The sequence below is a fragment of the Acanthopagrus latus genome, chromosome 13 (genome assembly GCF_904848185.1).
Source record: "Acanthopagrus latus isolate v.2019 chromosome 13, fAcaLat1.1, whole genome shotgun sequence".
Taxonomy (NCBI): Eukaryota; Metazoa; Chordata; class Actinopteri; order Spariformes; family Sparidae; genus Acanthopagrus; species Acanthopagrus latus.
Window position 1 is genome coordinate 6,883,476 of NC_051051.1, and position 26,178 is coordinate 6,909,653.

General features: G+C 42.4%; 1 protein-coding gene across 9 annotated transcripts in view; it reads right to left on the reverse strand.

Moving 5' to 3' along the window:
• The window catches only part of LOC119030977 (glutamate receptor 3-like), a 93,081-nt gene that overhangs the window by 57,162 nt on the left and 9,741 nt on the right, over positions 1–26,178 (reverse strand). For 7 of the 9 annotated variants that reach the window (XR_005078482.1, XR_005078483.1, XM_037119011.1 and 4 more), the window contains exons 2-5: positions 22,406–22,585; positions 22,140–22,267; positions 21,585–21,743; positions 3,986–4,225 (exon numbers count right to left, since the gene is read on the reverse strand). Coding sequence is in view for 7 of the 9 variants with exons in the window: in XM_037119011.1 (XP_036974906.1) it covers positions 3,986–4,225; positions 21,585–21,743; positions 22,140–22,227 (487 nt within the window). In the remaining 2 variants the exon portion in view is untranslated. The other 2 variants (XM_037119010.1, XM_037119008.1) reach the window with 2 other exon arrangements.

Here is a 26,178-nt window from a genome sequence, read left to right on the forward strand (position 1 = left end):
TTAGCAGCGTGCAATTAATCAGACGTTTCCTTGCGGAGACGAAACCCGACCAGACATTCAGCAGCAGGGCAGTGCGACCGCACGCCGAATGCAAATTCTCCGCCGCGCCGACCATCCCCATTTGTCAGAGGGGAAGGAGAATGCAGGAAAAAAATCTGCAGGACGGGTTGTTGGAAGGTAGTCCTTCATTTTGATGGCGACGAAAAGGTATTAAAGATCTATTTCGCAATATGTAGAGTTCATGAATCAGGAGGACTACGTTATACAGTTACGCAGGAAGAGCTCACACACAAGTTAATGCACTTACTTACCCTAACCCTCTACTTAAATATCATTTTTGAGGTATTGGTATTTACTTGCATTCTAGGATTAATGTACGAATTACAATTTTTCCATGATCTATGATTGTGTTATTATCAAATTAAACATGGACTACAGTTTGCTGCTTTAGTTGAACACAAGTGACAGTAAATGCTAAAACATATCCATCTAATGTTAGCTAACATTGGCTAACATTAGCCACCATAAGTTAAAGGGAAGCTCCCCCATTTTCTTTCCCACTGTATATGTGATAAAAGCACTTCAAAGCCTTTTGTGGCTCTGGAGAAAGCTCAGCTGCATTGTGGGTAAAGTAGGTGCCAGATTTTGAAAAGCAACCCTCCTATTGTACTCCTTTAACACTGTTGGGCTTATCATGGACAGTTTAAAAAAAACAAAAGATCAAAATAAATGTGGCAAAACCAGAGATGTCACCTTCTTTTCTTCTATACATATTTCTTTCTTAAAAACCCAGTGCCTACATTACCCCCGATGCAACTGAGTGACATCACTGAAGACATTTATCAGATTACGTGCAGCTTCCTCTGGAGCCACAAAAGGCTTTGTTCTACTTTTTTAATATACGCAGTACTCCTCCCTAAGACCTGTAAACACACTTTAATGTGTAAAATTTCAAACGTTACCCTTTAATGATCATATCAGACCGAGTAAGGCTCAAAGTGACAACTACTGGAAGCGCTGAATTGCTGTTTGTTTTCTGTGTCCTGTGTATTGTATTTTAAAAGTAATGGTGTCGCTTTCAACTCTCCAGCCTTCCACCTCAACAAGCTACAACATTAGAATACATATATTATAATACTTTTAGTACATTTTGCTGTTGTATTTTACTGTTTTATTAGTCTTTACCTTAATTTTGAGTTATAGGATTTAAGTGCTTAACAATACTCAGGTTGCTTCTTAAGTTTGATACTCAGCACATTGATACATAATACTGCTTTGCTGCCTTTGTCAGAATAACTAAATCAAGATAAAGATTCAAACTGTAATACGACACCACAGACTCCTCAAGTATTAAAAGGACGAACACTGTAATTTTGTAAAGATTTCTTCAGTGAAACTAGAGTTCCTCAACATCATCACCCTCAAGACAAACATTAGGGGAAGTGATTTTCTCTCTTGAGACCAAAATGTCTTGTAGAAATGTTTCTCAATTTGAACCTTCCACCAGAAGTTTCTCTTGAGATCGTTTTTGATTGGCCAGCTCAGGGCACAGAGACGGTGAGTACAACTCTCAGACTCGATTTCTAGTTTCTTCCAGATAAAAAAAAAAACAACAAAAAACTGTACTGTTTAATTCTGCTGTAGTATTCGTTATATATCAAGATGATTTTGTAACTGTCAAAAGGATAGTTGCACAATAACGACTTTATATCTGTCATGATGCCCCTTGTATAATATGAAAGCATTATGTGTAATTTGTTATAACTTAAGTAAATAAGACAGACCTAGTGAGGCCCTGCTCTCGGTGGCCAGCTGGTAATGCCCAGATGTTCTCCAGTCCAGGAGGTCTTTTCTGCCAGCAGCCATTAGCATGCTTAATGAGGACATTTCAGAGGCAGTACAGAGGATAAATATGTGATGTTGCACTGCAGCAGATAAACATGTCTTTAATGACCCGTGTGTGTGAAGGCGTGTTTCTCATTGTTCTGCTTCTCTTGGATCCGCGTGGCCTTCTTCACTTTTTTCCCTGTTTGTATCAGTTATGTTTGTCAAACAATCAATTCTTCTAATGAGAAGTGGGCCGCATGAAACGGTAACAGACTCCCATTCTGTTGAAAGCAGCTGCGTGAAACTCGTTATTTCATGATCATCATGAATATGTCAGTTAAAACAGCTTAAATCAGCGCAGCGCTGCTGTCAGAGGGAGGCATCAGCAACATGAAAGTGAAGCTGCGCCTATTTGATGTCAATACAATTACTAGTTTGGAGCGCACGCTGGAAAATCAAATGTGCACTACATGCATGGGTACATCAGGTTGTATCTCTGGGCATTTTATTTTCTATTACAGTCAAAACCCCATCATACAGACACAGTTTTTATGGTAGTTATGCCTCCAGGCCATGATAAAATAAAAAAATAAAAAATTCCTCTTATGGTGTGTGATGAAAGGAAAGACAGAGTCCACTTCCTCGAGATGTACAGCAGGGGTTCGACTGTTTCATTTTAATGATTTTTCCCATTTCAAGCTGACTGTAAGAGGCCTTTGTTCTGATAAAAGGCGCTGCTCAGATGTGGAAAGTGTCTCATTAAGGGACAGACATTACACTTGTCATTGTAAAATGCCTCAGCAGCATATTGCTGTCATATCGCTCACAAACTATGAACAGTCACTCACACAAGCAGGGCCCCCTCGCAAGTCCCACTCCGGACCTAAATAGAGCCCTCTTCCTATAATGAAGATTAAAGTGACATTTGGATGAGAGTTGGCTATGTTGCTCCAGAGCCTTGACGGAGGGGAAGCGGGCTGGGACTGGCAGCCAAAATAGGACGGATAACTAGCCTCTCAGCAAACACAAGCTGTGCAGCATGTGGGACTCTGTCCTAAACTACAGTGTTTACACTATGTCACACCGTGGAAATGGGCAGAGTATTACAGATGGTGGGCTGTCAGCCTCTGCACAGCAGGTGAAAGAGGCCAGGAGAGTGATGCCGAGCTCTGAGAGCCACATCAGGAAGCACTTCTGAGAGGGCTGATGGTGCCATTGAGAGGCTAAAAGACTCCTCAATCCTTTGGAGAAGCTCTTACTTTGTGCCAGACGTGTATACATTTATTACAGAAAAACTGCCTTAAAAGTTTTGGGAAAGTGCACAAAATGGCTCTGTGGGAATCAGTTTTATGAGTGAGCACTAGCTTAGACACCCACCTGAACTGGAGATATATAAAGTGTGGCGGGGGAAGTGAAAAAAGGAGAGCTCTTGTCCTAGAAATGCTCTATGTCAGTTTAAAAATACTTGGAATGCACCATCCTGAACAATTTGGCACATTTAACAGCACAGACTGCACACAGAAAAAAAACCTCTACATCTGCCGAGCACACTTTGAATAAAACCAACAGACTTTGAAATACAAATGAGATCACATCATACATATTTGTCGGCTGATTGGCACGTCGACGTGCTCTCCAGATGCTGACCCTCGGCGGACGACAAACACACAAGTCTGTAAATAGCTGGCCTACATGAACGGAGCAGGAGGCAGAGAAGAACACGCAGAAGTTGCAGGTTGTTGTGTTTCTGCCGTCATATAATCCAATTAGAGCTAAATGATAATCAGAGAGTGGCACGGATTAGAGGCTCAGACGGCTAGAGTTGCACTACACCGCGGATCAGCAGCACCTGTGAATGACTCATTCCCCGGAAGCCGGGAGCCATTGACTGAGCTACATTCAGCCACATAGTGAAGCAATTTAGGATCATTACGGGCATAGATTAAAATGTATCAGACCTCTCAGAATGAGGATTGGGGATAAGGGATTTACATATTAAAGACTGATCATATACACTGTATAATAACACGGGCTTGGCGTGGCAATTACTTCTTCCTCTAGCTCTGAGATGTTCTGCACTACCCATCTGTCTCCTGCTGAAAGCCTTGCATCAGGTGTGTGATTGTGTGTTTTACTTTCCCAGGGGGGCCACTCTTACCTCTGTCAGTGTCGTAAAGGTAGACGAACTTCTCCCACTTGTAATGGGCCAGCAGACTGAGAACGGCTCCCCGCAAACCGGGCCTCATCTGGATGACAAACTGCACGTCAGCATCGATGGGGAAGCTGGGGGTAATGAAGGAGGTGTGCAGCGCCCCGCAGAAGGAGGTCAACGTGTTCATGGACTTCCTGTCGTAGAAGCCGAAGATGGCGTAAACTCCTCGGGAGAACTGGGAGCAGACTGGAGACAGGGACACAGAGAGCAGGTTGAGGTCAGGGACAAGCACAGAGACTTTATAATTAGCTGTTCCAGCAGACAGCAGCGAGGCAAACAAACAGCACATGCTGGCCTTTCAAACAAAGTTAAGGTCCAAATTTCTTCCCACACTGACAGCTTAAATCGCTGATTCCACTAATGGCCAATGTAGGGGTAAAAATGTGAGTAAATCCATGATGGCATTAATCTTCTGAGCAAAGCAGGGACTATCTGAATAAATGGGTGCCATGTGGGATGTCTGCTCCCCATAGCCATGCTCTGCTGCCCAGTGCCCTTCACTTCTCCTTGGTCTAAATTCAACTGCTTGGGTAATCAACTAGAAATAATGGGGAAATCAGTGCACTGGCCACAGCTCTTAATGGACAAATACCCTGAAACATGGGCATGCAAATGTGCAAGCGGCGGGGCTGTGCTGCAGTATAAAAGATTTATAACAAGCCCGATCTGCTGCCATCTGCGGGCCTGCGGAAATGAGCTGCGGTCATAAACGCTCAGTGCATCACACACTTGGTCTTACAAGGTGTTAACTATTTTATTTTATTTGTACATAATAAATGGTTTTAATAACACCAAGAAGGACTGAACCAGGGATATGACCCCGCGCCATAATGTTGGTAATAAGAAGCACAGTGGAGCTGCTCTGATTTCTCCGACTCCAGCACCGATCACTGAAGCTGCCAAGTATCTCTGATCAATGTGGAAATATGTTGTTAAATAACTTAGAGGATTTAATGAGGTGCCTTTGTTAGAATGGGATCCAGTCCACTCTGTGTCACAGTGTCAGAATTTCTGGTAGAAGGAATTTATAGCGAGGGCACAGAACACATGAAAGAGTCCAGTAGCACTGCTGACCCCAATGTCAGACTCACAACGGCTCATTTTTTAAAGTCACAATTACAATCATCATAATTTATGCTGCACAACCAGATTAATCATCTTTTTATTCCAGTTCTTGTCAAAAACTTACCCACAATGCAACTAAACCGCCAGCAGCTCAGTCAGAGGTTCTTGTGTGTTAGGCTAGTAGCAGCTAATGTAGCCTGAAGCAGCGACGAGGAGCGCCACGCACGTCTGGTGAGCTCGCTTCTTTTTAACTCCACACACCCAGATTTCTTTCAACCTCAAATTTGTATCCAACGCACACTGACTTGAGTGACATCACTTGAGGGAAATAACATCTTGAGTTTCCTCTGAAGCTAGAATTAAATGTTGGCATTGTACATTTGGTAACTGGCGGTCACCATGGTTGACTTTCATGCCGGGAGGATGGTGGAATGATGAGACCACCGTTCAAGACGGCATTTCAACTTCTGTAATTGCTTGAAACCACTGGATGTTTTGCTAACTCTAACTATCATCAATTAATGAAGTATTGTTAATTCACCCAACATTAAGTAAGCTGCAAGCGACTAAAGTATTTTCTAACTTTAAGTTCATTGTTACTTCACACATTACTTCATTCATGTTATGTACAACTACATTTGAAACAAATCAAACATCATCTGTGTAAAATGTTGAAATCAAGCACGGTGTTCAGTAGAATCCATCAGAATTTATAATCCGTTCTATATTAGGCATCCTCACATCCTTGAGAGTCGTCCTCCTCTCTGTGATTTCATTGTTTCTCCATCTCTCGTCTCAGCCTTCAACTTTAGCTCAGCACGCGTTAGGTTTGCTGATGTGTGTTGAAAGGCCGAGGGTGACAGAAATACCAAACGAATAACAGGCCGGCCACTGGATTCTGTTACTGTAATCAAGTAGAGAAGTCTTCCGGTGGCTGCTGCAAAATGTTACCCGAAGGACATTTTTCAACCTCTACGTTTCTACAACCTGATGGGCTTTTCTGTAAACACTTTAATAAATGTCCTCCTTCGTAAACAGGAAGACGTCAGAGCAAATCTAGTCACTTTTTGGATTCTGCAGGCGTCACAGTAACAGACACAGATCCTCCTCAAACTCACAAATCTCCTTTGCAAAACATAATATTCCTGCTCGTGTTGTCCGAGAAGAATAGAGGGCGGCCATTAATTTAACACTTCTCAGCTCATCCGTTATGCTCATCGGATTCTACTCTCAAAATGGCAGCAATAGTTTTGTGCTTGTCAAGGTTAAATAGACAGCCTGTTCTCCTAAAGGACTAATGAAATCATATATTTGGGCTTGTGAAACAGTAAACACTAGTCATCTACAGTAAACTCCCCTGATCGGGCTCTGGAATGAAGTCACGCATCATTTACTTTATTACAACAGGGAAGTGGAGCTGTTTTTTGTGCACTGCGGGCTCCGTGCACCTCTGTTCAGAATACTAACGCGGGATTTATACATGATTAATATCCAACTGGTAAAAATCCACCTCTCATCCCTGTTTGTCCGTCTTATTTCCTGCATCGCCTTGCAAACGCCCACATCTGCCTGTTATTGCCGTCATTACTGTTGCTTTTCTGCTCGTCCTCCCTCACCCCTTTTTTCTCTGCTGCTCCTCAGCTCTCGCCACGTCTTCGAGCCATGTAGACTCGACAGCTTCAGGGGTGTCAACACTGTGTCTCACGTCTCCCAGAAACTCTGGGTTTTGCAGCTTTGAGGGTCTCTCCTGCAGACAGCAGGGGGATCTTTTTTGTTTTTTGGAGTCTTTCATAAAAACTCGCTGATGTAGGGATGAACCTGTAGTGTGTCTGCACAGCAGAGACAAGCCTACAAAGTGAATTCTTAAAGCTCTGTTGCTGAGGGGGGAATACAGGGGAGGCTGCAGCACTTGCCTGAAAAGGGGAACATGGCGATAAAATTTAACTTTGCGCATATCGGAAAGTGCAAATAAAGGGAAAAGGATAGAGAAGGACTCACACTGAGATGAGGAGGTGAATATTCTTGGACTGAGTCGCTGCTGAGAGCCTTGAGGTTCGAGGGAACAGGATGCCGCACTTGGGCAAAGTAACAACAACGACTCAACTTTTTGTGACGATAACAAATAACTTGTTTGTGTACGTGCACCCCGGTGGAGAGCAATTTTTTTTCCCCTGCTGACAAAGAGGAGAGCCTGCAGCGATACCAGAAGAGGAGAGAGCAGCAGGACGTCAGTTTGTTTTCCTAAAGTGGGGGGAGCGCAGGTCGTGCTGGTCTCAGCCACATGGGAATACCTGTCCTGTTCAGGGATCACATGCTCAGTAAGAGAAGAAGGCAGAGGACACACAGCACAAACATGATGCTGCCGCCCCAAAATCACCAACTTATAAAGGATGGGGCCAAACAGAAACTAGAACATACACTGAATACATGCAGCTGCTATCTTAAGCAGGTGCAGAAGGTGCACTGAGCTACTGCACAGCCTGTTTCTCTGAATACAGTCCTGCCTTTAAGTTTAATGAAGACCATTCATGTCTGTTTTTATATAGTAACTACCCCGTATATACATGATACTAACTATATTACGTTAGGCCTCTTTCCTACCCTTCACTCACTCAAAGTCTACAACAGGGACGCCCAACCTTTTTTCTTTTAGAGGGCCAAAACTGAAAATTAATAGTTACCATTTTGCCAGAAGCAAAAGACTATTGTGTTCTATTGTAAAGCTACAAAATGGCAAGTCGAAGGCAAGAAGCACACTGATTGATTTTTATGGTGCCAGGAATCGAATCCCCCAAAAATCTATTTCAACCCTTTTTGGACCCTTTTCTTATATCAAAAGTAAAAAAGAAAATAAAAAGTATTTTCTATATCTGTTGTATAACTTTGCTATTTCATGGCGATCTTGACTTGGTGAGCTTTTCACATGAAAAATATTCAACAACTCGGGATCCTATAAATTCGAAGAGCATTTTTACCTCACAAATAACAAAACAGAATGAACAGCAATTTATGTTAAATACAAAGTGAACCTTACAGCAGACCTTTGGACAGCACTGCTCTACTGCCATGCTAGCAGCTATAATAATGCTGCTAAAATGGGGACAGTCATGATGCCTGCATCCTACGTTGTGTCTTGTGTTGATCAATTATTTAAAAGACACTTGATGAATCTGAGAGGCTGAATGCTCGGACAGGATCAAGCTGACAAGCCTACAAGCAGGTAGGTGAATAAACCCAACAGAACATGACAGCAGGAGAAAAATCTTTTGTGATTTATGTCACATCAGTGTTTACATCAGCTGAACCAGACCTCGCTCAGAGTGAGTGCAGCAAATCAGGTTTCATGTCTGACATCCGAACCACTGACGTCACATGTGGGGTTATGTCACCTCTGCATGTTGTACAACCGTGGGAAAAGCTACGAACTGTAAATCAGGATGGTGTATTTTCCCCTCATAAGATCTGAAGCCAAATTCACGAGACTACTTGTGCCCTTGATTCTGCCAAACACGCAAAAATTGATGCACTGTATTAACATTTACAGATTACAAATTAAAGGAAAGGAAAATGTTGACTCAGAAACTTGGAGGAAAACAAATTAAGCGCTGCGAACTCCAAAACGAAAAGTAATCAAGATCTCTTTGCACTTGTGTTTTAAGGGAGCTCGTCAAATGAGACAGCATTACTAGGCTCGACGGAGGATGCCAACAAATCTCACAAATGTGCTGACTGACAGACACTCAGCAAATTCAGTGTTTCCTCGTAGAAACGAGCTGGGCGGCTGAGCTGTGCCAGCTTCTGAATGATGATTTGCGGGGTCAGAACACATGGGCAGCATCTCCCTTGTCATTCCAGATAACATGTTTCCTTTGCACCTCTGTATTCTGCCAGCAGCTGTTCAGTGTGTCAGCTGGACAGGGCGTACAGGGAGGCTGCGGGAGTATCTCAGGACTCTGCCTGTGACTGACAACCGAGCAAGAGGACACAATCCAGAGGGCCGCAGGTATTTCCAAACATTATCACGGCTGAAGGTGCGTTACCATCAGAGTTCCACAAAGTTCACTGAGAGCCAATTTTCACCCTCAGTCATTCAGTTTCTGCTTTTAGACAGTCATGGAGGAGCCCTCCCAGCATGCACTGGGCAATGAGACCATGAAAAGGTTGAATAAACACTTGTAATCACTGTATATATTATATTCTGTACCTTCTACTTCCTGATCTGCATGTCTATGGACCGTGAGACGCAAACACGTCCAACAACAGGCTTTTTTTTTTTACATCTCATTTTGTAGAAAAAAGATTTACATCTAGTTGTCATGAGGTTTTATCATGTCTTTTTTATCCAATTAAGGTGCACGGGCTTTTATGCCCACCCTAAAGCCTAGAAAAATGAGTGATCAGTGAGCAGCCACTGACAGTCTGAGCCTCAAGAAGATTGAAGCATCAATTAGCCACTGAGATTTCGAATCAAGCAATATGTACTCTATAGAATTTCAAAGCCCTTAACTTGGAAATTATGCAAGTTCACATCATTTTATACATTTTGCTCTTTGAATAGTTTTTTTTTCCACCTAAGCACTTGTTTTTGCCTATTTCATATTCATAAAGTTAGTGTAAATAAGGAAATGAAGAACTATAATGAGTTTCTGCCTCCGTTAATCTCATGCAGGGGTATTCTGAGGTCACAATATAGTAGTTTTTTGACGACATTATCTTAGAAAAACATGCGTTGTGTTCATTTTCAGTGATATTGTTATCAAAAATAATCAAATATTGTTAGAGTGAACTTGGACCATGAAAGACACTATATCAGACTATAATAAAGGCAGTTGCAGGTCATCTCAGGCTTATTTCTGCAAAAAAGAGAAAGAAATAACTAGTTTGTTTAAGTGTGTTCAAACTCCTTTAGATTAATGCCAGAAGCACTTACAGAGCCTCTGACAGCTTGGGAAAACGACTCAGCTTATAACCTTTCAAAAAAAGCCCCAAACCATGCCTGCACTCCAAATGATTCAACAACAGCTTCAAATTTACTTTGGCTAGACTGGAGTAGACATTTTAGGATAATTCTTGAAGGAAGAAGGACCAGAACTTCTCACCATCTTACCCTAAACATGGTTAATGTATTTTTCTGCTTGGTTGATTTGATTTCTGTCCTGCGCCGACCCTTAAAATCCTCCTTCAACGTTCACATGAATCCACTGCGGTGTTTGACCTTTAAGAAAAACGCTGCAATTGAATACATTTGTTCCATTCTATTTGGACAGCTTACTCCGTCAGCCTTTTTTTTTTAATCTTGTTAGAACGTGTAAGTTACAATGTAGGACAAGCTTGACGGTAAATATCAGTAATCCCATTTTCAATTCCAGGTTTAAAATTGCCTCATAGTTATCAAAAATAAAATGCAAACCTCACTGGCATGCCGTATAATTTACATTGTACTCTGGAGCACCATTCTGCTGTACTTCAGATATAAACAGATGTGAAATGGATTGCACTGCTACATAAACATGTTGTGTGATTCGACTCCAGCGTTTTCATTTGAATAACACATCCATTTTTTGAAGTGTGGGTGGACAGAGTGTGTAGGTACTCCTCATTTTTATTTACCTTGAGGAGAGGAGAGGACTCCGTTTAATTAACTTTGAACATGAGATGTTAAAAACTGTTTTATGTAAAACTAAAACAAAGACTCCACAGCCACGCTGGGGGCTCTGTGAGGTTGACATAGCAGTGCTTTGAGCTAAACCATCTTAGATTAGCGTGTCAGCATGCTATCATTTGTTAATTAGCACTAAACACAAAGTACAACTGAGGCTGATGGGAATGTCATTAGTTTTGCAAACAAAATTTCATGGCAATCCATTCTCGAGTTGTTGAGATACTTCAGTCACAAACACAAATGGAAACCAGCAGCTGACACTCGTGGAAATCTGCAGGTAATGTCAATTTCAGTGGACTGGATGATGAGTATCTGTACCAAATCCATCATCCAAAGTCTTCTGTGTTTTCATGCAGAGGAGCCAGACAGAGAGACAGAAAAAGGACTCCCAACTACATATTTGGGATAAAATTCTGTTGCATGTTAAACTGAGCAACAATTACATGCTAAAGTCCCACGTATAAACAAGTCAGCAGCAGCTGTATCGTCGCTAATATTAGCATGTTAGCCTGACGCTCTGCAATTTCTCCAGTGGTCTCCGAGGTCGAGGGTATCTGACAGTCCTTTTGTTCAGTACGTAACAAAACAATTCATCGTGGCCCACCAAGAATGTCTGCACACTTGGAATAACAACATAGAAAACTGGCTAACATGTTTCAATGACATGTAGTTGTCAGACTAGGTCGCCATTAGTTAGCTTGTTCATGTGACTGCATGAGAAATCGTGGATAGCCTAATATTACTGTTGAGCAAATCAAATGTTTATTTTCTTCTTTTTTTTTAAACAAATTCATTTTTGCTAATAATAATAATAACATGTTGGATTTATATTAATGAGTATTTTCAGATACATTTGACCTTTGAAAGAAACAAATCTTTAAAAGTGGTGGGCTGACTGACAGGCACACAGACAGAGCTATTCATAGACCACAAGCTAACATGGCGGATCAAAACACACACCGAATACATTATGCATGTTTGTGAAATAGTGCATGACCTTTGAACAGTGACTCATCACTGTATGTCATCTGATGTGAGTCTAATAAAATGCGCTCATTCTTCACTGAAAGGCTTATTAAGACCTGCGAGTTCAATTTTCCCCCCATTCGGTGAAATAACCGTAAATGTTTGTTCGGATAAAAATCTCACTGAAGGCAAAGTGCACAGTTTAAATGATCTGTGTGTTATGACATTTAAGTGTTTCATATTTGTATCCGCATTACACTCTGCATTGTTGTGCAATTCGTCTCAGTTGACCAACCACACAGAAAGCAGAGGGCATATACGGACCGATGCCTGAGTAGGTGTTTCTCCTCCGGCAGTGCGGTTGCATGTTGGCTGGAATTCCCTCATCTCTGCAGAATACAGCTTTGTTAACGCACCCATTTTCTTCCAGTGGGCTACCCCCATCAGATACTCATTACACGCAGAAAGCGGCACAGCACTGGTTGGATTAGCCCTAATCTGAGAAATACAACTGGATTCAGCCGACACGGTGAAACAACATGACAGGAATATCTGCGGCAGTGGTACGGAGACAGGGCCCGTGGCTATTGGAGTCTTGTATGGAGGAATTCACTTTAATATTTCACTGCAGCGCGGTTAAAGCGCTGCTAACACTCCACCTACACATGCTTTGCATATACTGCAAAAACATCATCCAAGGACCACTATTACAAGAGACGGGAATACAGCACACTCCATTTGAAAAAGGTTGTAATGCTGCAGAAGACACTGGGACATGGATTCACATCTGAATGCATCAGGAATATACAGTAAAGTGGAACATGTGATGACTGTGTGAGCAGTGAGGGTAGTTTAAGTTTACTCACTACAATATCACAATTCTTAATTTTGCTCCACAAATGAATTCATTTCATGCTTTGTATTTCTTTATATTGAACAGCACTGTCACATTTCCTCACCTCTAATCATAAATTCTAATGCTCAACATTGAAAATAGATTGAATAACAACAATGATGAATCAGATATGAATGATAAGAGTTTGAATAGTTTCTGGTTTCAAGTGCATTTAAAACATGAAAACACCGAAGCGCTTGAGGTCATGTTGTAAAGCGTCTCCTTTACATTCAACATCTGAGGATTTTACTTTTCCAAAACGGCTGCTCTAAATTATTCGCTGCCCCGATGGCACCTTTGCCTTTCTCATGTTTTCTCCTGTGTCGCTCACAGCTTGTTGTTCTTTGGATATTCTCAGGTAACATTTAGTGAATAACAGCAGAGCTTTGCAGAGGCAGCCGAGCTGAAGGACGTTGTGTAAGACCGCAACAAACTGCTGCAGCATCACTGTAGCTTGTCAGTTGTGATCACCGTCGCGCTGTTACAGCGCTGACATGTAAGCACATTCTGATGCGCAGGATGAAAGACTAAACTGCACATCTCCAGTGGCTTGCCCCTGAACCTATTCGGCGCTATTCCGCCATTTTACAGTGTTACGACCGGCCGGGTTTGAGGGACTGGGTGTGAGAGAAATAAGAAATGAGACTTCGCTTACAACAGCTGTAGGCTGGTTTTTGGTCAAAAACATTTTGCACTTGACTGACAGCGATGTCATCAGTCAATGGATGTTTAAAAGCCTCTGCTGCTGCTGAATTCGGCATCAGTGCTCCCTTGTTCAAAGAAAGCTAATGCATTTATTCTGCATGATGATCCATGAGTGTTGTCTTGCCCCACAGCGATACACCCTAAAAGCTCTTATTAAACTCAGGGTCAAATGTCGGTGAAAGTATCAGTTAGAAAACTGCGCTGCCTGTGAGTCAAATGACTCTTTAGTTAGATCAAATTCAGACAACGACATTCTGAAAGCTTTTATGTTTTTATTATGCTTCGCAGTGAGCACGCCGTGACAAATCTGAGGATGAGTACTTGTCAACTTGGGGCAGGTCATCCAAGCTGACAGGACTCTGGCTGCAGTAGCAGTAACACAGATATTTTTAACAGTGCGTCATGATAAAAGGACATGCTTTTGGGGTAAGTGTCTGTTTCTGTTCAAGGGCTCCCAAATCCAGAGGATTTGTGTAAAGCATTCAAATAAAACACACAAGATTGTCTCCATGTCTCACCAAAGATGGTGAATGGGGTTTTCATGCTGAGCTGAAGTATTGACATCTGAATCTAGGCGTGTACAGGGTAACACGGACTTGTTTTTCCTCTCATCATCAGTGACCTTGTTGGCTACGCCGCCATACAATAATAACCATTTGTTTTATGGAAACATCTTTATTACTCTGGCCAAACAGCGTGGATTAAGATAGAAACTATCATACAGAATGTGCTCCCTCAGGCCAAACAAGTTGACAACCTTGTCTGTGGTGCTCATGCATCATTCATGACTTGTCGGTTTAAATGAGTTCTGAGAGTTATGACGGATCCAAGGTTGTTAGATATTGTTTGGTTATATTCCAGCGTGTCCGTTCTGCTACAGCAAAAAGTGATGAAGAGCATTGCCAATTTGACATTTAACTTCAGATATTAAAATATTTATAAAAGCTTTACAGCTCTAATGCTCCAGCTGGTGAAATCGTCCTCTTTTGAGCCACTTCTTTCAAAAACCACACAGCCTCTGAAAAGATGGCTGTGGGAGAGTTGTTACAATCCTTAAAGGAATAGTCACACATTGTGACACATTTATTTGTTTTCTCGTGGAGAATTGGATAAAAAAAAAAAAAAAGATCGATATGTCTGTAAATATAAACACACAGTACGCAGCCTGTTAGCTTAGCTTAGCACAAACACTGGATGCATGGGAAACAGCTAGCCGGGCTTTGTCCAAAGATACCAGCACCTCCAAAGCTCGCTGACTAACATATTGGGTTTTTTATGGTTGCCTGGAAACCTCACAGACATGGTTAGACACCAGGGGCAGGATGCATGAAACCCTGTGTGCACACAAAGAAAGAAACATGCATTCACATTCTCTTTCGTCAGATTTCTAAAGCTGTGCGTGCCCCTGAGTCTGTTTTATGTATCTTAATCACTGTGGAAATGGGCATCTGTGCACAAGTTTGAATTCCACTCCAACAGTTATCCATAAATAGAAGCAGAAACGCCATTACACACCCGTCTGTATGTCCATATTCACGCTGAAGAACAGAAGAAGAACAATTAAGTCGATTGCGTTTCATCAGCGGGGTTCAACAGCGTCAAAACAGCTGTCAGTGTGTGCGTCTGTACCTATTCATAGCGCACAAACCACAAATTCATCACATGTACCTGCAAAACCTCATTGTGGGAATTTCTCAGTCATTATAACTAAATGTCAGAAGGTTGATCAATGACTAATCTACAGAGCTCACGCTGCAGCAGACTTCATCTCTAATTAGGATCAACTGAAAATTTCATGAGTGACTCCGAAACAAAGAGCCATCACTCATACATTAACTGACAACTCAAACAAACAACATTTTACCTGAAGGTTACGCCTCTCACTTTATATGTAATGTCCACTGCTTCATTTAAACATGTACTGAAAAGAAGCTTGCACCAAGGAATGCCGGATAACAAATGAAAGCTGCTGACCGATATGGACTGGTGCCTTCTACAGTGATGTAATATTGGCATTGTTCTATTGACATGGTGTTGAAGCTGTGGATGTGCTGCATGTGGGTCATTATTACTTGCTTGGTTGACATTTTTGTGTGTTTTATGCTGAGTATTTTCATACCGCTGACCCTGTAGCGGCTCAGGCCATGCCCTTTTTTTATATCCCCACCACTTGTCAACATAAAGTGACTCCCCCCGGGACGTAATCTCTTCGTAATATCACAAAGTGTTGTTTTCAAATCCCAGTTTCTGCACAAATTAAACAAGCGAGATACAACATGTCAATTAGTGAGTGTTAGAGGTGTTGGTAGGTGGATTCTGTTACCTTTGGACTTACTGTTTTCTTTCTGTTGTCACTCTTTGTGCTCACTGAAGCTTCACAGTTCATAGTACAGACATAAAAGTGGCATCAATCAGATATAACTCTGGCCAATAAAGCAACTAAGGATATCTCCCTTAATATTGAAGTATTCCTTTAAAAAAAGCACGGAATACTACACCTATAGGACATTTGGTGTATATCTTCCCTAGTTTTTGGTTCCACCCACAGCTGTTCTTAGCTTATAAATCTATCTAACTGGATGTCTTTGTCATCATTTTTGTCTTTTAAAAATCTATTTGATTAATTTTCTTATTGAACCTTTCTATCTCTTCTGCTTCATTAAAGACACATTTTATCTTGAAGCTATTCAAATTAAATATTTGCAGTTGAATGCACGCTGCCGCTCCCCTGCCTGCACTGGCTCTATGCAGGTAAAAAAAAAAAACAGGCATTAAAGATAATAGGATACTTTGACTCGAAGCATTGTTGTGGTACGCGTATCTTATTTGGACACAGCATGTGAGTCAGTGCAGTCGCTGCATCCCCACAACCTTAATAATGCAAAAGTAAGAAGTAGAAGAAGAAGAAGAAGAAGAAGAAGAAGAAGAAGAGGAGGAGGATGAGGAGGAGGAGATCTGGCTACACAAACTGGTCTATGCTGCATCAGTGGGACTGTCCATTGCCTACACAGTGAAGTGCTCTAACATTAGCCTCTGTCTGAGCAGCATCACACTGGTTGAGTCATAGCAGAGGGAGGATAGGTAGCTATAATAAACACACTAATGAGAAACACGCTGTCATATTGACATTTGATTAAATTAAATGGATAAAAAGGAAAGTTCATCTCTGGAAGAATGTTTGATCTGAGCAGATCCGTTCTGCTGCTGCCGCTTCAGAAGAGAGACGTGAAAGAGGAAAGTCTTAAAAAATGCATGATGGGCTTTTTAGGATTTGTTTGTTTCACATGGCAACGATATACGCATGTGCCGACAAATCACTGAGATTTCAGACGTTTGAGTTCATGTGCAAGCGTTTTACCTTCATGTAAACCAGTATGAGTCAGGGTTTCACAGTGATATGATCACTGATGGTTATTATACCATGTACATTTGTTTTATGTCTGTCAGGACACAATATTTTGTGAAACTATTATAAACTAAACTGAAATAGCACTCAGTAGAGCGCACACTTCAACCAAGACCCAGCAGTCTCCTTTAATTCAATCAAGCCTAATCCAATACCAAACTCGACAGCCCACAACTGCTGAACCATTATTCAAACTCACCAGATCTGTAACAACCAACCACGAGGACAAAAAAAACAACACAGAACAACGCAGAAAAAGGGTTTTTATCAAAATTGCACTCGCTCACAGATGACAGCCACCTAATTACTTTCTGTGTCGAAAAACACCAAAATCTCACAATGTCAAAGAAAGTGAGGAAAAAACAACCTGGATCCATCCTTTTATCTGGATCTGCACCAAAGTTAATGGGGTCGATTCTGAGCTCAGACCCATCCTGCATCCAAGGTTAATGGAAAACCAGTTTGTGGTTTTCATGTAATTCTGATTACAAATCAGCCGACTAACAAACAAACATACTAATGAATGGTACACTTATACTTAATTAAACTAAATTAACAACCAGTGAAATGCTTTATAAACCACTTATTCAACAATTATTTCTTGTAAAGTTTATAACACTTTGTAAATGGTTCATAAATACTTTGTGTACTTGCAACTGATGTTTATAACCCTCAACAATTGCTTCATAAACGATTCAACACATTTCATTGTTAACAGTTAACTAACTATTAACTTCAGTTTAATTAACTATTAACTTACCATTTATTAATGATGGTTATTATATAGTGTTACCAAAAACCCCTCTGTTTTCTTTTGTTTTAGGGTAACTGTAAATGATAATATCAATAATAATAATACTGTGTAACATGATATTTCATGAGATGTTTAATACTGAACATGGACACTTAATTACACTGGGAGTAAATGCTCTGTAGATAAAGATATGCAGTGGACTGTTCCAGCCGTCTTTCCTGTCATCAAATCCAAAATCCCACATGCACTTGGTTCAACTCCCCCCTGCATGTCCAGCCGGGAAGAGCGGCTCTCAGTCTCTGCTGTCTCCTCCCGCCCTGACCTCGGTCTAAATGGATATAACCTTCCCATTTCTGCATTTATGCACACAATCTGTCCCGGCCCGGGGCAAGGTGTCACATCAATACGTCCTGCAGCTCCACCCCAGCCAGCGCAAATTGGTGAGATAATAAACAGGATGGCGCGAGTGAGGTTCCTCTTTGTCGGAGTCAATTCAATCAGGTCGCTGTGACTGGAAACTGGTTTGCCGCAACAGTATCTGTTGGCCGTTCGCAGGTTTGTTTGTTTTATCAACTTTTCGTAGCTGCAGAGCAAGCATCAAACTGAAGATTCAGTGTCTGTGGCCAGGGGAAGTTGGAGCACGGCCATATATTAGTAAAGAGGGACTGAGACAGAGAAAATGAAAGCTTGGTGAGAATTGATTTTTCCATGCTGGAGAACAAACTGGAGCCACACACACACACAATACTACTGGACTATAGCCCTACACCTATTGATCCACGCTGCCAATAACACAGTCATTTGCCATCAGGGATTTGTAACAATCATTATATACTGACCCAGCTGGAGGACAGCAGTGTTGTCCTGCTTTATTCCGCTCAGGATCCATATGACAAACGCAACAAATGAGCTCAGACCAAAACGTAATCCTTCTCATTAATACACCGACTTTGTACATTCATTTATTAGTTTCCTAGACAATCCCGAAGAGCGCAAAGCACATTAGCAGATTTAAAATCATCTCAGTCGTCTCAACACTTGCTAATATTATCAAAAACCAACTGTATGAGCTGTGGGGAAATCACAGCGATGACTAACCATAACAGAAATGTGTCAAATCATAATCATCACATTCCTCTACATCAACACCTGCCAGGCGAGCAGGGGCAATTATGCAATCCAGGCTACTAAAAATAAGAATCGTGGAGTTGGGTGCATTTTTTTTTTCCGAGCGGCGCCTTAGTCACAAGTTGGCCTGGCTGGTCTGCAATAATGAGCTGCTCACTGGTCTTTGTCAACTGGGAAGCATCTTAGCTCAGCTTGCATCAGCTTATCTCGCGAAAAAATTAATCCCCCCTGATTATCTCGGTTATTTTCTTCTTATCCTTAAAGGAAGAAAACCCCTTAAGCTCCTTTGAAAAACAATGGATTCAGGTTCAGTCAACGTGACGCCTCGTATAATTCTTCAAGAATCTTGATTCAACAAGCCTCCGTTGACTCTGCAGCGCTCCACATGTGGCAGGGGCGCGTCCTTTAAACGCCCTACACAAACTCTGTGAAAAGTCGATCTGTAAATGTCTCATTAGGGGCATAAACCTGCAAAATAAACGCACTTGCACTTCAAAACATGCATCGATATCCCATGTGATGAAATTGTTTGAGCGTGGCCAGAACAAAATCCAAACGTTTAACAATGACATTTAAGTAAAAAAACAGCTCATTGACAGTCTCACAAACAAAAAAAAAGTTTGTGCTGGATGAGTAATTTCACATAACGGCTCCCTTTGGACCTCCTGAAAATGACAAACGAGCTCCAGAAGAAGCATTTGTGTTTCATCCCTGATCTGGACAAACCAAGCATGTAATATTCACACTCTTCCTCAGTAACAACTGCTGAAGTGCCCTTGAGTTAAGCACTGACCCCGAGCGTCCCTCCAGCGTAATCACTCAGTGGCCGACAGCGCGGGGCTGTGGTGGACATCACTGTTAACCTGCATCCTCGTCTTCCCCTTCTGATTCACCTCAGTGGCGTTTTTTGCATTTCCATTACAGCCGTGATGTGCCAGCTACAACTCCTTTTCCTTTTTGTTCGCCCCTTTTTTCTCACTTCATTAGGTTACGCAGCCGCTCCCCATCACCGCGGTGGCTGACAGAGTTTTGGAGAGCTGCGGCTGATCCCGAAGCGTGAAGTGTGAAGTGCAGTTTGGTGGGAAGAAGGATAACAAATTAATTCTCCAGACAGAAACTTGGTGCCCTACATGGCAGAGGATTGACTGGTAGACCAATTATGAAGCCGTCTCACACTTCGCAGCTCCTCCTATCGAATCCATCATGTTTTGCGGAGATGACTACACGGATTACGGCGCGTTACAGTTGATGCATTAGGTTGTTTATCCATCAAAAGTGTGGTGAGGAGTATAGACACCGAGGCGCTAGCTGCTGCTGTGACCTCATGTGTTTGAAATGATTATCAAAGGGGATGGGTAACAGGCTTAAGATGGCTACTAATCTGCCCCACTGGTGGTAACAAATGACGATTAAGAAGGTGATTTTTACCTTTCAAATATTCAACATGAGCGGTATTTTTGTTCATCTTGTGGCAGAGGAGAGATGGGAAAGTTTCAGGTGCGAGGCAAGGGCCGCAACGATTATTTTCACGGTCGATAAATCCGTCGATAGGTGTAGAGCCCGACTGATTTGTCATTTGGCTGTTATTATCGGCCTGTCACAGGTGTATCAGCAGATATGCTGGTCAATACGTGCCCACATGAAAAATATGCAACTACCAATGCTGAAAAAGAGCCTTTGGCGTAATTTATGATTATTCAGCTCTCGGTAAAGTTTACTTCTTCTGTGCACTGATGTCGTTTTAGACAAGGAAGTTCACTGTTTTTAAAGGGGCTCTGTGGAACTTCCGCGTTGTGCTCGAAAGCCGGACGTTTGCTTGTGTTAGCGGACTCCATCTCTAAACTGACGCTAGCTGCTGTTAGCTCTCTGTTAGCCGAGCAGAGGGAGGCACTGAGGAGGACCTTGACAACGTGCATGAAGTCACATCCATTGGACTGTCTTGGAAAATCCATCCTGAGTCCTCTCACGAAGAAATCCACAGTCCAGCAGCAGTAAACACCTCAAAGTAATCGTCCACAGGCTTGTATAAGCAGCTGAGCGGGACAGGGGACACCTGCTCGCACTTTTAAACTGTATAATCTCTTGCCTACATTATGTATCTTTGTTAAACATCTTGATAAATACGTTTGAGGGGTCACTGAAAAACATGTGTGTGTATTGGCCCAAAATCTGTCCACAACCCAAAGATACAGTTTGTTTTCATAGAGGAGTAAATAAACCAGAACATGAGAAATGCGGCTTTCTTTTTCAAATGACTCAAAACGACTCATCGACTACCACTCAAGCTGGAGATTTATGCAATAGCCGAATAGTAGCTCCAAGCAAGATGACCCAAAAAAAAAAAAAAAAAAAAAAGCAACAATTTGCCTGATTCATCCAAACCAACCAGTGTCAGCCACCACAACCCACAACACACTCTGGAACATGCAGGCATCACTCATAAAGCCTCTATGTGACGTCACAGCCGGATGCCACAACGACCCCGGCGGAGCAACGTTTCATTTCACCCCCACTCTCAAGTCGAATCATCTGAGCGCCACGGATCAGCTTCTCTGGAATTACTGAATTACTCAGTTTACAAAATCACTGTGTTTGGCCAATTACAGGGGCCATCATGCTCCATCATCCAGCTGGTGCATTTTGGATTGCATGAGTGAGGAGTTTGGCCAGACTGCTGGCAGGTGTGTGTGTGCATGCGTGTGTGTGTGTTCCATGTACTCAACAAAACAGATCTCAGCTCATAAACATCAGTGTCATTTTTTTTGGATTGGCCTGCTAACGAGACAAATGCAGCGACAACAAACATTTCAACATACTGTGTGTGTTCAGTCAGTCATTTCCTCTGGATTCAGTTATGAAAATATAATTGCATTGGGCTTTTCATACCAAAAACACAGTGCATGGAGATTTGTCAGGCAGAGAACACTTGGCATTAAGCAGCTGACACTGTGCAGGAGTACTCACAGGCGTGTGTGACGGAGAAGCTGTTGGAGGACTCCAGGTTGTCAACATTGTAATTGAGGTGGAAGGGTTTCTCCGTCACATTCTGGTTGGTGTTATACAGCTGGACAGCGAACCTGAAGGCGCTGTGCTCCTGCACCGTGGAGCGCATGAACAGTCCACCTACAGGAGAGAAGATGTCACACGGAACAGTTCTCAGATCAGCTCACCCGGGCCACACATCAAGGAGAGGACTTGTTCTCAGGGTGAGGGGGGCAGTGCCCGACAATTACGCACCACCGCACACATGATCGCATCAGGTCGTTTTAGGAAAGATACCGAAACTCGCCTTGTGACAATTTGGATCAACTATTTTATTGTATTCTTCTTTTTTTCTTTTTGGACTGAACACGCGCGGGTAATCCCGGCAACCTTTACGAGAAGTGAACTTGGTGATGAATTATGCAAATGCGCAAAAATGAGCCCCGGGTCCCGATTTTTAAGACAGTGCAAACAAAGACGTGCGGTCGGTCGGTCGGTTGGTCGGTCGGTCGGTCGGAGCATCCCGGCTGAACTTACCGATGTTGATCTGGTTTGGAAACCCGGCCAGCGACTCCCCGCAGAAATGCAACAAAACAAGCACAGCCGCGAGTGTGCGATGCCACATTTTCCCCGAGAAGTGGAATCAACTCCTGGTCTGGATGTGACTGAGGAGACAGCAGGGAGAACCATGTACACGGGCTGGTACGCTAAAAAAGAAATCCACAAGATGCGGCGGGTCTCTCTCTCTCGCTCTCTCTCTCTCTCTCTCTCTCGCTCTCTCTCTCTCTATGTCTCTCACTCACTGTGTGCTCCCACGTTGAATGTGTGCCAGCGCAACTGCAGCGCCAGCCCTCCTCCTCCTCCTCCTTCTCTGCTGCTGCTGCTGCTGCTGGAAACCTAAAGCCACTGTTTTATCTCAAAGATGGTGGTGGTGGTGTAGGAGGAGAGGAGAAAGCGGATCTCCTTACTGTGGATAAGGACCACTGAAATGGGCCAGAGAGAGACAGAGAGAGAGGAGAGGAGAGGAGAGGAGAGGAGAAGAGAGAGAGGAGGGGAGGAGGGATGGATGGATGGATGGAGAGGGAGGGGGGGCGTTTATCAAACTTGGTCTGACGTTGAATTATAATAAGAGCAGCCTCCCGTCTTCCTCCTCACGTCACTGCAGAGTTGGTGTGTGTGTGTGTGTGTGTGTGTGTGTGTGTGTGTGTGTGTGTGTGTGTGAGAGAGAGAGAGAGAGAGAGGCGGTGTATAGCCTCTGCTGGGTGTGTGTGTGTGTGTGTGTGTGTGTGTGTGTGTGTGTGTGTGTGTGTGGTGCAAAGGCAGAGCAGCACACACCAGCATCCAGCCAGTGTGGACCAATGGTGTACAGCTGAGTGTGCGTGTGTATGTAGGCCAGGCAAACAAGCATCTATCTATCTATCTATCTATCTATCTATCTATCTATCTATCTATCTATCTATCTATCTATCTATTGTATCTCTAACACATCTCCTCTCCCTCATGCAGCAGTACTCAGTCCTGCTACACACCAGCAGCATAATCTTAGGCTGTCCCCTGCAGGTGTTTGAGTGCACACACGGTTACGAGATTGCACTGATTTATCACCTGTTTAATCACCAGATGCCAAGTGGCCCAACTAATGCTAGATATTAGTTTTTCCTAATTGACTCGCTCGCTTGTGATAAGTCTTTTTTAATTTCTTTTTTTCTGGGGGGGGGGGGGGGGGGGGGGGGGGGCTGGCAGCGATGATGCAGGGAGTCCAGGAGCGGCGACCTACTTTGAGGAGCACCACATCACACTGCAGAGGTGCGCTCGGGCTGTTCGCAGGGCTTTGAGTTTCCTCAAGTGGCCGTTTTTTGTTTCTTTTTATCTGCTGTAAATTTCCCTAATTATCTTTAGTTTTTTTAAATTCATGATCCAGTTAAAGAGGTGCATAAAGAGGTTAATTCCTCTGCAAACATTTTATGAAAGGACATTACGAATTGTTAACAATGTGCAATTGAATTATGTGGAACAAAGGACAGTTTCTGTGGTGGGAAGATGAGTGCAGAGCATACTGATGTCCTCTCAGTGCACCAGACTCCTGGACCAACATACAGCAACCCTCAAATATACAGTTTGTACACATCAAATAGAAATTTGACCTGAGAGAATCCTCCCAACCTCTACTCATCATGTACCTGTGTTTTTATTCTACATTTACTCCCTTTTCTCAGAGGAAATGAAGGTCCCCAGAACATCATTTGAAGCTCGGCAAAGTGAAACAGTATGAAATTGTTTATTCAGTTTATTCTGTCATGAAAACGAAGACAGTTTGTTCATTAAGTTTGTTTAGGCATACAAAATGTTTCTCTTTGGATTATCAATTTCTTCCCCAAAACTACACAGTGCACCTTTAAATCTTTAAATGCATTAATCGCATTATCCACCACAGTTGAAAGGTTTTACAGGGATTTTAAATAAATGTGTTTTATTTGACATTTTACTGCTCTTAAAGGGCCTGCACGTAACAATCTGTAGTAATTTACTCACTTTATAAATGGCCGTAACTGAGCGGACAATAACACGACGTGGAAAAATGAAACCTTCCCCGTCTCTCTCAGCGCCTCTCCGCTCTGCTAGCACAGAACAACAGTAGCTAATGTCGCTTTAGAAATGAAGTCTGTGAATATAAACTGGCGTCAAACACAGCACAGAAGTTCCACAGAGCCCCTTTAAATACAGTATATACAAACCAGTATAACTAAACTGAATCCTCCAAGCCTTTACTTGCCATTGTTTTGCGCAACCGTATTATTATTTCGGATTTAAATTCTTTGAATCTGTTAATCAAATTATCTACCGTAGTTGTAACGTTTTAGGGGTTTTAAATAACTTTTATTATATGTTTTAATTTACCTGTCAAATCATCCTCCATTATGTTTTAAGGGATTATGATAAGCTAATTGCGGGTCTGCCTTATCTTTGTCAGTGTGTCTTTTTTGTTGCTGTAATTGACTCAATTTCACTGGTCAACGCTCACGAAGGATCACTGGATTATGAATAAATGTAGATGGCACCGTGCCGTATTGTTGTCATTCCAAAAGGAGAAAAAAAAGCATTACATCAGCCAACAGACCCCCCAGAAAAATAAAATATGAGACGCTTTGAGTTACGGTCATTATTAACTGTCATGTAATTAGCGGTTTGGCTGCATGTCAGACAGCAGAGAGTCTGGAGACGAGGGATCAGTGCAGACAGATCTTTGAGGATGACACAAGTTATTACATCAAGACGGTGAAATCTGCAGCTAGATCTCAAACATGCTGCAGTAATGGAGTAGATGGAGTAAACTTGCTTTCTTACTGCTTCTCATTTATAACACTGCAGCTTTATTTACCTCTGTCTTAAATCAATAGTCTGTAATGTCTGCAGCCTGCACAGCATCTAGTGATTTTACCGAATCTCACTGCCAGTGTGAGCGTACAGGTGATGTTGTCGTCGTCTGTGGTGCTTTTTATCAGTGTGTAAATTAAGGCAGGTTTTGTACCACCTGCTGCAGCTCTGTGCTGTTAAACCAGCTGAAATACAGTTGCTCCACTTCATTGTTTTTTTTCTGGGACAACCGCCCGTGTGTCTGAAGTTCATTCCCTTTAACCATTTATCTTTTTGAGGACATTAAAGTCAAAGCACTTTATTCACTCCAGTATTGCTTACTCACTGAGGGCGCCTCTTACATTCCATTAGATTAACTGAGCAATACAATATCAATTATGCTCACAGTGTGATTTGTTGGTAAAGGGCTTTGTGTGTGTGTGTGTGTGTGTGTGTGTGTGTGTGTGTGTGTGTGTGTGTGTGTGTGTGTGTGTGTGTGTGTGTGTGTGCGTGTGTGTGTATGTGTGCATTATATATTTAAACCGTATATGTATGCCGGAGTGGAAGAAATCATTACAGCTTCCTATTTAGACTGCTGCAGAACCAGCACAGCAGAACAGGCTACAGAGTCGCAGCTTATTGATCTGGATGTGATTTAAGGCTCGGCGTACGACTCTAATCTCTCACAGGACACAGCGGGGAGAACAACTGCACTATAATTAAGTTCAATTTCATGAACGAAAACGACGTTCGGGGTGGTATGACCTTTTTTTCGCACAGACACACACCGCTGTTTGTGCACATCAGTTCCCTGCCATGTGAAAAACGATCCCCATTAGTTTCGGTCTGCCTAAACATAGATTTCAAGTGAAATCCTTGCAAAACATGCACGAGGTGTTGTTATGTCAACTTGAGTGCAAAGACACAGCCCAAAGTGCTGCCTGCAGGAAGCACGGAGGATAGTTAAGGGACTGTGTGAACGTACGAGTGTGGTGAGGGGGCTGAAGCTTATGTTCACTCTGTAGCAAAAAAAGCCTTCCACTTCATACTGTTTTCTTTAAACCCTGCTCTTGATCGGCTATTGAAAAATGACAAAACACCTTAACATCACTACAGCATGTAAAAATAACAAAACAGTTATTGTTATTATGTTTTCTTTGGTGTATAACCACTTGAAACTGATAATCATTGTGTTTTTGTTACCTTACAGTGAGCTTTGAGA